At 50.0% G+C, this 13478-nt stretch overlaps 1 protein-coding gene across 1 annotated transcript in view; it reads left to right on the top strand.

Moving 5' to 3' along the window:
* Nucleotides 1–10143: 10143 nt before the first annotated feature.
* VASH2 (vasohibin 2) overlaps nt 10144–13478 on the top strand; it is a gene marked incomplete at its 5' end in the record, with an annotated part of 33429 nt that continues 30094 nt past the window's right edge. Inside the window, one exon of the mRNA XM_082674620.1 lies at nt 10144–10419. Coding sequence (XP_082530746.1) covers nt 10144–10419 — 276 coding nt within the window. The remainder of the gene's footprint in view (nt 10420–13478) is intronic.

The following is a 13478-nucleotide window of genomic DNA, read 5'->3' as shown; positions in this document are numbered from 1 at the left end:
GGCCCCTTGGTCCTCTCCTCAGGGAAGGTTGAACACCTCCCTACGTAACTTGGGCTCACATTCCCCATTCAGTATCCCCTGGAAGACAGTCAGCCTCTGAATGTTCTTAGCTCGTGGTCTGGATACACGAATGCCTTGTTTTCCCTCCTGTGTTAAGTCCTCGTTCCATCTTCTCTGTCTTTCCCTTTCATCTCCAGGTATGTAAGAGTCCCTGGAAGGCACTGGGCCTGCGCCCATGCCCTGAAGATCAAGGTGTACTAGTCATCTTTGTTTGCCCCCCAGCCCACTTTCTGCTCTGCTCTCTGTGCAGGAGGCCACCCTCGGTGGACTGGGCTCCTGTCTCCTGCCCTCACCTGCTCAGGCCTCAGGCAGGTAACAGCTTCTGGGTTCCGCACCATCCCTGGTGGTCCCCTTCATCCCGCCTATGCCTCTGTCAACAAGGCCTTCAAAAAATATCTTTCACTTAAACCTTTTTTGAGAGTCCCACCTGTTTTGCGCTTGACTCCTGACTCATATAGGAGGAAACTGATCTGTACATAGATTTTTTTTTTTTTTTGCGGTACGCGGGCCTCTCACTGTTGCGGCCTCTCCCGTTGTGGAGCACAGGCTCCGGACGCGCAGGCTCAGCGGCCATAGCTCACGGGCCCAGCCGCTCCACGGCACGTGGGATCTTCCCGGACCGGGGTGCGAACCTTTGTCCCCTGTATCGGCAGGCAGACTCTCAACCACTGCGCCACCAGGGAAGCCCTGTACATAGATTTTAATGGGACAGTAGAGAGATCTGAACCCAGAAAAACTGCTCAGTGGCTGGGGTGATGGGTCACACACTCATCCTGCTCAGGGATGACTGTCCTACTTCAATTTCCATGAATATTCCAAATACACATTCTGTTGCAGTCACCAAATACCTAGAGATGGCTACCTGTCTCAGCCGGGATGTTGCAGGCAGAGCTAAGATTGGTAGATGGCGTGCCCTTCATATCACATGGGTTCCTGGACCTTCAGAAACTCTCAACTGTAGTTCCTGTATGGACCCCAACCATGTGTCTCCATAGCAACTGCCTTAGGTCTCATTCATCAGACGGGGCAGGCCTGGGTCACTGTGTTCCCATTTTCCTTTGGGAAACAGATGCTATCTTGTTAACTTGCTTCATTTTAGTCTTCCTAAAGTGCCAGAGAGCCAAAAGGGGAGCTTCCTCACGTAACCCCAGCTGTCCCAAGGCATCTGAGCAACGGCTCCTCTCTGTGTGAATCTCAGGAAGCCCACAAAGGCCAAATACAAGTTTTTGCGAGATGGTTGCTATCAGAGACTGAATTTTTGTGTCCCTCCAAATTCATATGTTAAATCCTAATCCCCAATGCAGTGGTATTAGGAGATGGGACCTTTGGGCAGTGAGGATGGAGTCTTCATGAATGGGATTAGTGTCCTTGTAAAAGAGGCCCTGGAGAGCTCCCTTGTCCCTTCCACCAAGTGAGGACACAGTGAGAAGCCGGCTGTGTATGAACCAGGAAGTGGGTCCTCACCAGAGCCTTGAATCTGCCAGCACCTTGATCTTGGACTTCCCAGCAGCTGGAACTGTGAGAAATTAATGTTCGCTGTTTATGTCCTGCAGTCTATGGTCTTTTTGTGAAGGGGCGAGCACAGAGCCTCTGACTGCAGTGTCCGGAAGAGACACCAGGTTTCTCCTCTGACGGCTGCCACTGTAAATTTGCAGCAGATGATCCTCTTCCTCTCTGGGCAAAAAGTAGCTGTAATCCAAGAAAGTCTTAAATTTCTGCTCCCTCTAGCCAAATGTCCTCAAAGCACCTTAGCACTCTAAACCTGGCAGGGAGGACCATTGTCCAGGGCCCGTTGCTGCCAGTGGGTCATTCCAGTGTGGTTCTTTCCCTGGCGGCTCCCCTGGTCTTAGTAATTTTGTTTCTAATTCTCCTCTGTGCTCCCCCTTCTCTGGCCTCCCCTCTCCAAGGGATATGTTAGAAAAATTAATGAACCTGAAATTCAAGGGACTTCCCTAGGAGGCAAAAGTTTGAAGCATCAGGACAGTAAAACTTTTTGATCATAAAGATGCCTGGGACTTATCTGTGATGAGCATTTACATCCATGTTCTTCTTACTATTAAAAAAAAAAAAAAGAAAAGAGTTGGATTAAAAGAATCTAGTTCTTTTATTTATTTATTTAGGCTGCCTTGGGTCTTAGTTGTGCATGCGGGATCTTTTGTCGTGGCACGCGGGCTTCTCTCTAGTTGTGGCGTGCGGGTTTTCTCTCTCTAGTTGTGGCATGTGGGCTCCAGGGCGCGGGCTCCAGAGCATGTGGGCTCTGTAGTTTGCGGCACCCAGGCTCTCTAGATGTGGTGCGTGGGGGCTCAGTTGCCCAGCAGCATGTGGGATGTTAGTTCCCCGACCAGGGATCGAACCTGCGTTCCCTGCATTGGAAGTCGGATTCTTTACCACTGGACCACCAGGGAAGTCCTTAATTTCTAGTTCTGACACTAATTGTATCACCTTATGCAAGTTACCTAACCTATTAAACCTCAGTTACTTCCTTTGTAAAATGAAAATAATAATACCTGCCTCACAGGGCTAGTAAAATAGACAGTTATTATGTTTTCAGGGATTATTCAGTCTGCCCCCCGTTTTAACCTTTTACTTTGAAATAATTTCAAACTCACAGAACAGTGGCAAGAATAAGAATAGTGCAAAAAATATCCACATGCTCTTTACCCAGATTTATCAACCGTTAACATTTTACCTTATTTCCTTTATCATTTTCTCTCTCTGTACACACACACACACACACACACACACACACAGTGGGGTGTTTTTCTGAACAACTTGAGAGTAAGTTACACATATAATGGCTCTTTGCCCTGTATACCTCAATGTATATTTTCTAAGAAAAGGAATCAGGATATTCTCTCACATCACGGTAGTACAGTTATTAACTTCTGTAAAGTTAACATAGACACAATACTTTTACCTAATTGAACACCTAGATTCCAATTTTGTCAATTGATCCAATAATATCACTTATACCATTTTTTCCCCTATAGGTCAAGATCTAGTTTATAATCAGATATCACATTTAGTCATCATGTTTTTTCTTCTTTTTTCTTTTTTTTGGCCGTGCAGCATGTGGGATGTTAATTCCCCGACCAGGGATCGAACCCGTGCCCCTTGCAGTGGAAGCATGGAGACTTAACCACTGGACCACCAGGGAAGTCCCAATCATCATGGTTTTTTAGTCTTCCTTAATCTGGAACATTTCCACAGATTTTCTTTGCCTTTTATTACACTGACAGTTTTAAACATAATTTTTTTTTTTTTTTTTTTGCAATACGCGGGCCTCTCACTGTTGTGGCCTCTCCCGTTGCGGAGCACAGGCTCTGGACGTGCAGGCTCAGCGGCCATGGCTCACGGGCCCAGCCTCTCCGCGGCATGTGGGATCCTCCCGGACCGGGGCACGAACCCGTGTCCCCTGCATCGGCAGGCGGACTCTCAACCACTGCGCCACCAGGGAAGCCCCAGAATGATGATTTTCTAACTGTAGTACTCCTTTCACATTTATATTCTTCTCTAAGCAGGTCTTCCCTTCTTCCCCACCTACTTATCTATTTATAATCAATATAGACTCATGGATTCCTATTTTTCCAGTGCTTTGTATTTCATTATTGTAGTTAATTATTTTGTGCTCAGATTGTCCCAGATTTGACTAATGGGAGCCCCTTCAAGCCAGCTTCCAAGGTGTAAGGTCCAATATAAATGTACCTGCCACCAGGTGGCTATATGGCTTCGTTGAGGAATGCTGCTATATTGAGGGCTCAGCATCGGTCTTTTCTGTTGGCCAGTTGGGCTCCTCAGCAACAGCAGTCGCTTTGGGCCAGATCTCGTTTAGATTTGGAAAGGAGGAAGGGTCTGTGATTTTTCACTATGGTGCCTAAAGTTGGCCTTCTGCTCACAGCTCTCTGTTCTGTCTGATGATACAAATCGTGCAACACTTGTGTTGGCTGCTCATCTATCTCACCTCTGGTAGGGTGACCATGGGTATCAGTTTGACTGGGATGGTTCTGGTGTATACCTATGCTCCCCATGTAATTATTACTAGGACCCTTTTAACTCTTAAAAGTGGCTCAATTTAGACAACAAATACTATGGATACCCTCTCCCTAGGAACACCATGACTTATTATCCAAACACCAGGAGTCCCTGCAGATATAGTCACCCTGATCTTCCCTCCTTGCTGTCCATTGTGGTAAGTATTCCCACCTTGTCCTTTATGATTAAGTGCTTTGCAATTCTGTGATTTTTATCATCTCCACGGAAAGTATGGAGCTCAGTTCCACAGCAGCTTTCTCCCTCCCATCGACCCTGGACTACAAGGATAGCCACTACCAGGTGCTCAGAAAACCTCCTTGCTAGTACGCTCTTTATTGCTTTAGTGAAGGGAGCATCCTCTGGGCTGGCCCAGGGAACTAGTCAGGTGGTGGGTTCTTGAGCCACGTATAATACATGCTTCTAATATTCCTTCCTTCCTGAGTCTTCTGACCCATTCCTCGACACTACACAAGGAAGTCTGGCTCTCCACTTTGCTTACTATAGGCCATCAATGAGACCAGGCCCCAAAGAGCCATCCCAGCAAACCATCGGGACAAACTCCGAGCATCCTTGCGGAAACATTAAATCTCGAGCTCTGTGTGAGTATCCCCAAGTCAGTGGATCCTCCCAACTGAGCTTCCTGTTGAACCCCCAAATATAACATCTTCCAGATCCACCCCCACACATATTTCTACAGTTCCTGCCAGTACATGTTAGCCAAGTCCCGCAAGATCTTTGGCAAGTATGCATTTTCTCCCTGGAAGAAGACTTTTTCCTGCCAGTGTGGGCTGTGCTGCAACTTGACTCTGGGTTTTGGCAGAGGCAGTAGTGGTGGGGCCAGGTCTCGAGAAGAAGCAGCAGCCATGGAGAAGGGGACCTGGTTTGGGCAGGAACATTCAGGGGATCTGAAGGGTCAAGGTGCTCATCCACCGAGATAGGCCCATCCCAGGTCTCAGGGTTCCAGTCTTTCCCTATCAGGGCTCTGCTTTGACATGGTTGCCTATCAAGGCCATGTGTTTTGTCCTTTTTTTTGCAGTTCTGCTACCCTGTGATCAGATCTTGGGCTTGATTTTATAAGTCTCTCCCACAGTTTCAGGAAATAAGACTTTCCCTTAAAGCCATAGCGGCTCTCTGGTTTTCAGAGCATTCCATGAGTTGGTAGTTAACTGCTCTGAGCCTGTCTTTTTCTGTTTCCAAGGTCTCTGGTACCTGTCATTAGCACTGTTTCCAAACTGACTACCACAGCCACTTGCTCTCCCAATGTCTCGCTCTCCACCCAGTTCACCCCAATTAACCAAGTGAAAGCTTGGGTACGATCGCATATCAAAGCTATTGCCATCTCTCTTATCACCAGCAAAGGACTCTATTGATTTCAGACACCTAGGAGATACAACCCCAAAATCCATCCTGAGGACTTGCTTTTTGAACCTCTTGTGGAACCAACTGTCTTAGCTCTGTTTCTCTACAAAACGTATCTGAAGCAAAGACTAAATCTGACTGAGAAGGCAGTAAGAGTGAGCGAAAAGGGGAATGAGGTGGGCTAGGATGAGAAGACGGTGTGTTATCATGCAGGTAACTGCTTCACCACCCACTGCAAAGAGCCCTGGCAGGTTACTCAGGAGGTATGTCTGCTCAGCCATGCAGGACATCTCCAGACAGGCTGTGTTAGAAGATCATGACTCGGAACAGTCCACAGGGGGCAGGAAGGAAAGAGGGTTTATTTGCCCAGCTCCCTCTCATCTCTTGTTTCTCATTGGTCAGAATGTTCCCCAGAGGGAATTAATTCCCTCGGATTCCCCTCTGATGGCTGCTTAGAAGCCACACCCTGCAGTGTGGCATTTCTTCCGATCCAGAAGTGGTGGAAGAGTCACAGGCTCCGGACATGTGGTCAGCCAGCTCGGCTGTGCAGCAGCCGCCTAGAGGGACCTGACTGGGCCAGTGACTGTCAGTCCTAGGTGGCTGAACTACACAGATGTGGTCGGCTGTGCAGGGAGCTGCGGAGGCAGGAGGAAGGCAAGGTCTAGCCGGTGCGATTAGGCTCATAAGGTGCATCTGATACATCCATCGATAGGCTATTAACATCAACAGGTGGTAGAGCTAGAAATAGGATCATTGGGTTAGGATTTTGTGTTATTTATCTTTGAGACCCCAGCGACTGGCACTTGAATCATAAGATACCATCTGAACCCACTTTTTCTTGTTCCAAACCTTCCCACTACATGTCTCTGCTATACCAGTTGTTATGCCAGTGAATGGACATGACCATGCTCTCAGAGGTTGGGCAGCTAGTCATCAGGTGTCCCTGTTCAAGTTGCAAGTAGGCCCTGCCCCACTGTGTGCTATGTCATTCTCACTAACCATCTGAGCTATGGTTACCAAAGGGAAAGGGTGGGGGCATAAATTAGGAGTTTGGAATTAGCATATACACACCACTATATATAAAATAGGTAGCCAACAAGGACCTAGACTCAATATTTTGTAACGATCTATAAGGGAAAAGAATCTGAAAAAGAACATATATATATTTGTATATATAAATAATGTATATGTATATATATATAACTGAATCACTTTGCTGTACACCTGAAACTAATACAACATTGCAAATCAACTATCGTTCAATTAAAAAAATTAAAAACAAGCAGAAAACAACAACCAAACCCCAAAACCCATAATCTGTCTGGCCTGTGTTCACTTGAGTGTCATGTAACACAAAATACACAAAGAAATGAAGAACAGAGTTGGCTGGTCCACACAATTAGCACAATTCTCAAATGCAAAAGAATTCTGAACAAAAGGGCCCTTCTCCTTTCCAGTCCTTTCAATGGGACACTGCAGCTCACTTCACAAGGCTTCTTACCACCTCTTTGGAAAATTAGCCAAATCTCACAACTCTCTTCATAGACCATTTCACTTGCCTCCCCACTGCACCCCATCTCCTAGGGAAAAGAGAACAGATAGTTGGAATACTGGAGATGAAAAACAAAAGCGTTTCCCTCAACTGTCAAGGAGTCCTGAGGTGCCTGGGGCGGGAAGATGAACCGATAATCCTCTCTGGTCCCTAGGATTTTGATTCAGGTAAAGCAGGAACCAGTCTCTGGTTTGACAGGGACATTGTAGTTGTTTGGATTTGGCCTGAGTCGCGACACTGGGAATCGATGCCAAGGACAGTGAAACATGCCAGACATTCTTCGATGTTCACCAACTGGTCTGATCACTTGAGCTTTGAGAACTCAGTTTTCTCCTGAGGGGTGGTTAAGCCATATACTCACCCTCTGTATAGAGATCTGCATCCTGAAATCCTAGTCACCTGGGACTTGAAACCCCTGGGGAAGCAAGGAGAAGGGGACAGATTTGAGAGATGAGTGAAAAAAGAAGGGAGGAAGAATGTTCGAGATGAGAAAACAGCTCACCCTCTGAGGCATGTTTTCTCCTAATCAGGAAATGAAAACTGAGTCAATTATATATTGAGAGGATAATTCTCTTTTAATTCCCTAATGTTTTCTTCAAGTGTGCTTGTTCCACTTGAATTATTCAGACAATTTCCTGAATATTATTCTTAGGTCCATTTCCTCTGTCTATCCAGACCTAAGTTAGTCTCCTTATGGAATCTATAAAGTCCTGGGCTCTGTCTGTAGCTGTGCAGGACTGGTCCAGAATCCAGGTCTCCTCACCCAACACTTGGCTCTCAGCTACCCTCTAGCACTCGCCTCTCACCACACCCTCCTCTGAAAGAGAAGTTCCAGGGTTAAGCATCCAGATAGAGATCTGTCATCAGTGGTCTTTGATGACCGCATTCTTTTTTTTTTTTGCGGTCCGCGAGCCTCTCACTGTTGCGGCCTCTCCCGTTGCGGAGCACAGGCTCCGGTCGCGCAGGCTCCGGACGCGCAGGCTCCGGACGCGCGGGCTCAGCGGCCATGCCTCACGGGCCATGCCTCCCGGGCCCAGACGCTCCGCGGCATGTGGGATCTTCCCGGACCGCGGCACGAACCCGTGTCCCCTGCATCGGCAGGCGGACTCTCAACCACTGCGCCACCAGGGAAACCCTGATGACTGTATTCTTAATTCGAGGTTAACTTAGCATTGCTGTCACAGCTGCTTCACTCCCCTCAAAGCTGGCAGGCTGGCCTGGAGTTTAAAGAGAAAGCATATTATGGTCAGGTTCCCAAGTGTCCATAAAAGAGGAAGTCAGAAGATCACAGAATCTTAGAGCCAGAACAGGCCTTGGAGAGTGAAGGGTCTGCTCTCCTCTTTTCATAAAGCGGCTACGGCCCAGAACAGGCAAATGGCTTGTCCTGGATCACACAGCTTTGCCAAGTGATAAACCTGGACTTAGGGCCAGACCTCAGGTCAGTAGTCTGGTGCTCCTCCTCATCTTGCTCTTCTTTTAAGAAAAAAAAAAAAAAAAGAAGAAGAAGATGCCTTTAAGGAAAAGGTGTTTCCCTGGAGAGTGTGGGAGGGTCTCCACTTCACAGTGGCTCTGAAGCATCTCTCCACCCTCTCATAACTCAGTAGCTGTGACAGAACAGTGGGGACCTGGCTGACCTCCCCGGCTTTAGTGTCGCATATCAGCTTGGTTTAAAGGGACTTTATTAATCATGACTAATGTCAGAGGGTATATGGCTGTGTCCCCTTCTTAGTTTTGGGGAATTTGTAATGTAGGATTAAAAAAAAAAGATTTAATATTGTGCCGTCACGTTTACATGCCTGCCTGAACCATCCATCACTGCCTGGTAGCGGCAGGTGACTGTGTGCCCAGCCTTCTTCAGGGAATGCTGTCCTATGACAAGCCCTCCTCTACCTCAGGGTCACTTCTTGGGTGGCTTTAATTCTCCTCTGCTTCCCATAGTTGCTTCCCCCGCAGTGCCGCGACCCCTGGGGAAACTCTGTCTTAAGTCCCAGGGACAAACGCTCCAGCCCCGCGGGGCTCGCAGGACAAGACAGCGATCGGATTTCGCGCTGCGGCCCAGCTCCCCCTACTCTTCACCCCTCCCGCCCGGGAACCCCGGGAGCCAATCAGAGCGTCGCGGAGCTCCGGGTTGTAGAGTCCCGCGCCCGGGACCCGCCCCTCTTTGTTGCGGTGGCCAATGGACGCAGTCGGAACATCGGCGGCTGCCCGGGTGACTCGCTTATATGTCACAGAATAACATTAGAGGATGGGACATGGAATGAGGCGACGGCCGCAGCGGCCCCAGCAGCTCCCGCCACCCCCGCCGCCCGGAGAAGCCGTGCAGCCATGAGGCCGACCGTCCAGAGGTAGGGTCCGGGAGCTGCGGTGCGCCCTTCCCGCGCCCCGCCTGCAGCCATTTCCCCGGGGTGCCTGGCGCTGGAACTCAGGGAAGGGGGCGGGTGGAGCCACTGCCACTGGAGCCTGGGGGCCGGGGCCGCCCCTCGTCCGCCCAGCTTCGGGAGGGCTTCTTGGAAGAAACGCGGCCGCTTTTGCAAGCCGAGGCTGTCGCTGGGCTCTCGCGGCAGCCCCGGGCGCTCACGTGCCGGCACGTTCTGGCTCGGCTCGGCGCTCGGCCACATCTGGCGACCAAGGGACGTGTGGAGCCTTGCGGGGACCTCCTGTTCCATCCCACTGCACGAGCTGTCTTTCTTCTCCCTACCCCGTCCACTCCGCAGCCTCCACGCTCCTTGTCTTTCCTTTCCACGGTTTAGGTAGGTGTGAAGATTTGTGGCAAAATTCAAGTCGCCTTTCTAGGTAATGGCAGGGCTGGAAGCTCGTGTGCAATTCCCTGGTGGGTGGGGGGGCGTCCTGTCCGCTCGCGGGGGGAGCGGACAGGGAAGTGGGGACACGTCGAAGCCCCCACACCCCCGTCTTGGCCACGGCCCCCTTCTTGGTTCCTCCGGGTGTCTACTTACCCGTGGTATGTGCTGGGTCTCACTGATTTCAGGCACGGCCCGTAAGCGGAGTTCCAGCCGCCGCTGCCCCTTCGCGCGTCCTGCGGCAGCCAGAAGCATGGAGAAGGCCGCCCCCGCGGGGCGCTGATCCCCGTGCCGCGCCCGCGCGCACACGCCCCTCGCCGCCCTCCCCGCCCCTGCCCCACCATGACCGGCTCGGCGGCCGACACTCACCGCTGCCCCCACCCCAAAGGCGCCAAAGGCACCCGGTCCCGGAGCAGCCACGCGCGGCCCGTGAGCCTCGCTACTAGCGGGGGCTCTGAGGAGGAGGACAAAGACGGCGGGGTGCTGTTTCACGTTAACAAGAGCGGCTTCCCCATCGACAGCCACACCTGGGAGCGCATGTGGATGCACGTGGCCAAAGTGCACCCCAAGGGGGGAGAAATGGTGGGCGCCATCAGGAACGCCACCTTCTTAGCAAAGGTTAGTGGCTCCGAAGGAAGGGGGTGGTGTGGGCAGTGATGGGACCATTTTGCCTGTACGTAGCAATTTCCATTTTCCTGGTCCTGCTGCAGACTCCCTTCCCCTCCTCATTTTTCGCAACAGCCTCCACCCCCTTTGCTTAATTGAGATGTTTGTCTTGGACGTCTTAGAAATGGGGGAGGGAGAGAAAGGGGGCTTGCTGTCCTGGGACTGTGTGGTCGGCTTGTGCCAAGGTTTCTTTGAATCTGGAGCCAAACTCTATCATTTACTTAGCTCCGTGTACATCCTGCTTCAACGAAGACTGTAGCCACCAAGTAGCACCAGTGATGCCAAGAGCGCATAGGCCCCCTAGGGATCCCACCCGCTTATCCTCTTTGGAGTCTCTTGGTCCTCCTCTGTCCCCCCTTCGCAAATGATTTATTAGGCTGTGAATGAATTTACAGTCAACCAGTCAGACTTCTCAGCGTGAATCACTCCTAGACTTTTTGCCAATTTTTTTTTTTTATGACAGTGACTTTCACCTCTGAAACTTGCAAAACAGTCAGCTCTCTCTTTTCCCAGCTTATCTGAGCTCTGACAAAAAAGAGTTTTAACTGTGGCTTAAAAGGGACTTTCCAGTACACATGATGAATGAATCTCACTGGATAGAGAAAGAGGCTCAGGAGTGAAACTCTTTCTACCTGGGAGAGAAGCCAGTGAGCCAGTTGGGTTTGGTGGCCAAAGATAATGTTAGTAAGATGGAGGAAGATGTGCAGCGGTCGCTGTACGAAGCACGAAAATGCAAACTGGAGGAGAAACGCCGCAGAGCCTGGGGGTTGTAGCATGGCGGATGGTTTCCCATCCATCCTGGGGACACTGGTATGGCCAAGAAGATTCCTGGACAGGTCTAGGAATGCCAGACCTGAGACCTGGAAGGCCATCTGGTCGAGCCCCCAACCTGGAGCATCTGGTGACCTGAGCATCGGAGCCTGCAGGCCAGAAAGCTGTGTGTGCCCTTGGGAAAAGTGACAGAGCCTGTAAGCTTCCTGCTGTAGTTGGTTACGGTGTTTGATTACCCTGCTGGTCAATGAGATCTTCGTTATGCCCAGCGAGAATCTTGCCTGCTTTTATGTCAGCTATAATGACTCTGCTGAGTCCTCCTTGAGGACTCAGAGCCTGAGAACAACTCTGATACTGCAGTGCAGCTCTGACTTCGGAGTCTGTCCTCACTTAAGTGAGCCTTTCTCATTTAGCACCCTTAGCACCTGATTGTGACTTCTCATTGTGGCTTCATCTTTCTCCCAACATTGTGGGTGGGGACCCCCTCTCTGTGGGAATCAGACGTCAGGGTTGGTAGAGACCAGTCCTGTATCTCTCAGCAGAATCCCTTCCTCTTTCTGAAGGCCTCCTGGGAATGGGGGGCTTGTCGCCTCACAGGGCAGCTCCCAGGCGTGGCCAGATTGGGTCACTGGGAAACTCTTCTCTGAAGCTGAACAGAGCTCCTCCTTGGTCACATGTCACCACTGATTCTTGTGCTCAAGAACCAAAGGGCGGCACACGTCGACTTCCTGTGCTACTCACAGCTCCCTCGAATGTTACGAGATGGTTCTCTTGGAGTCAGGAAAGGACCTGGAGTGAAAAAATCAAGGGACTGAATTCTGGTTGTGCTACCTCTAGCTTTGTGGCCTAGGTCACTCACTTAAAATCTCCGGCCTTAGTTTTCTGACCTATAAAATGTGAGTAGATCAGATTTCATGTGAAGTTCTTTCCAACTCTCAAATCCCGTGGTGTTGTGACCCATTAGTCTTCAGGTTCTAGTCATCTGTGTGACACGTGCACTGGATTATTCTGCATCTTCCTTTAATCGTCTTTGTCCACAGGTAGTTCCTTTCACCTTTACTTATGTGTCATAGTTCCCAGATCAGCTCACTTTCCTCCTCCTCTTTCTAGGACAGTTGCTAGTTTGTCATCAGTCAGTCCCCGAAAACATGAGCACAGTAAGAAGCACAATGTTCTAAATGTTGCCTGAGCAGCTTAGAACATAAATTACTGCTTCCTGAGACTCGTACTTGATACGTCCGTTATTGTGGCTGAATTCTGGGTTCTTAAAAAATGAGCTTTCTTTCTTGCTTTTTTTTTTTTTTTTTTAAATATAGCGGCCATATCATATTGTACTTTCATAGTAACTGGAAGGTCACATGAAAACTGCCAAGCCAGGGCATCCCCGGGCTGAACATGGGCATTGGCTTTTTGCACCTAAATAAAGAGCTTCCCATTTCTCTCTTACACTGCATCATAATGCTTGGTTCTCCATCCTCAACGCCCATCACAGCATCCCCTTTCTCCCTGGTCCTGGCGTTCCCCAAACCATGACCCCTATGCAGGCCCTGGGATGGGGAGAGCTTTGGAAGTTCCTGTTTCCAGGAGCCACTCCTCTCTGATTTGAGGGCTATTCCTGCACTCAGCTCAGCAGACTTTTTCCTCTGGGGCCAAGTCCTTTTCTCCTTTAATCAGATCAGTGTCTTGCTGAGGAATTTGTACAGAAGGGGGGTGGTGGAGTGGTGGTGGAAGGGTTGGAGTGTTTCAGGGAGGTGAACCTTTTTTGGCAATTGAATTGTGGACTGAGAAGCAAAAGACGTGGCCAGGGGAAGGTGTCAAAGGCCTAAGAGGAGGACTGAATGACACTTTCTTTGACCACAGGACATTTTGTTAGCAGCCGTGGTAATTTCTGCCCAAAGATCCAGGTGCCCCCGCTGGGGAAAGCGGGACAGGTGTCACCTGCTCTGCAATCCTAAATTTGTGACTGCAGCCTTCTCCCCTGGTGGTTACTGAGTCTGAAGTTAACAATTGACTAGGTGAAAGCCAGGGTTTTTCAGGGATAGTGCAAGAAAGCAGCACGGGTCAGTTGGAGGATAGTAGAGGTTGGGAAGGGAGGGGCAGAGAGGATGGCTGGCCCAGAAAAAACAGCTGGGCCGACTAGGAAACAGCACCTCCTGCTTCTCTACTGGCTGGAGCCCGACTCTCCTGGGGCAGACAGCCAGATGGATTGAGCAGGAAACACCAGGCCGTTTCTTGCAGAC

The sequence above is a fragment of the Grampus griseus genome (genome assembly GCF_964374135.1).
Source record: "Grampus griseus genome assembly, chromosome: 1".
Classification (NCBI taxonomy): Eukaryota; Metazoa; Chordata; class Mammalia; order Artiodactyla; family Delphinidae; genus Grampus; species Grampus griseus.
The sequence above is the reverse complement of the archived record's forward strand: the minus strand, read 5'-3'. Positions and strand labels throughout refer to the sequence as shown.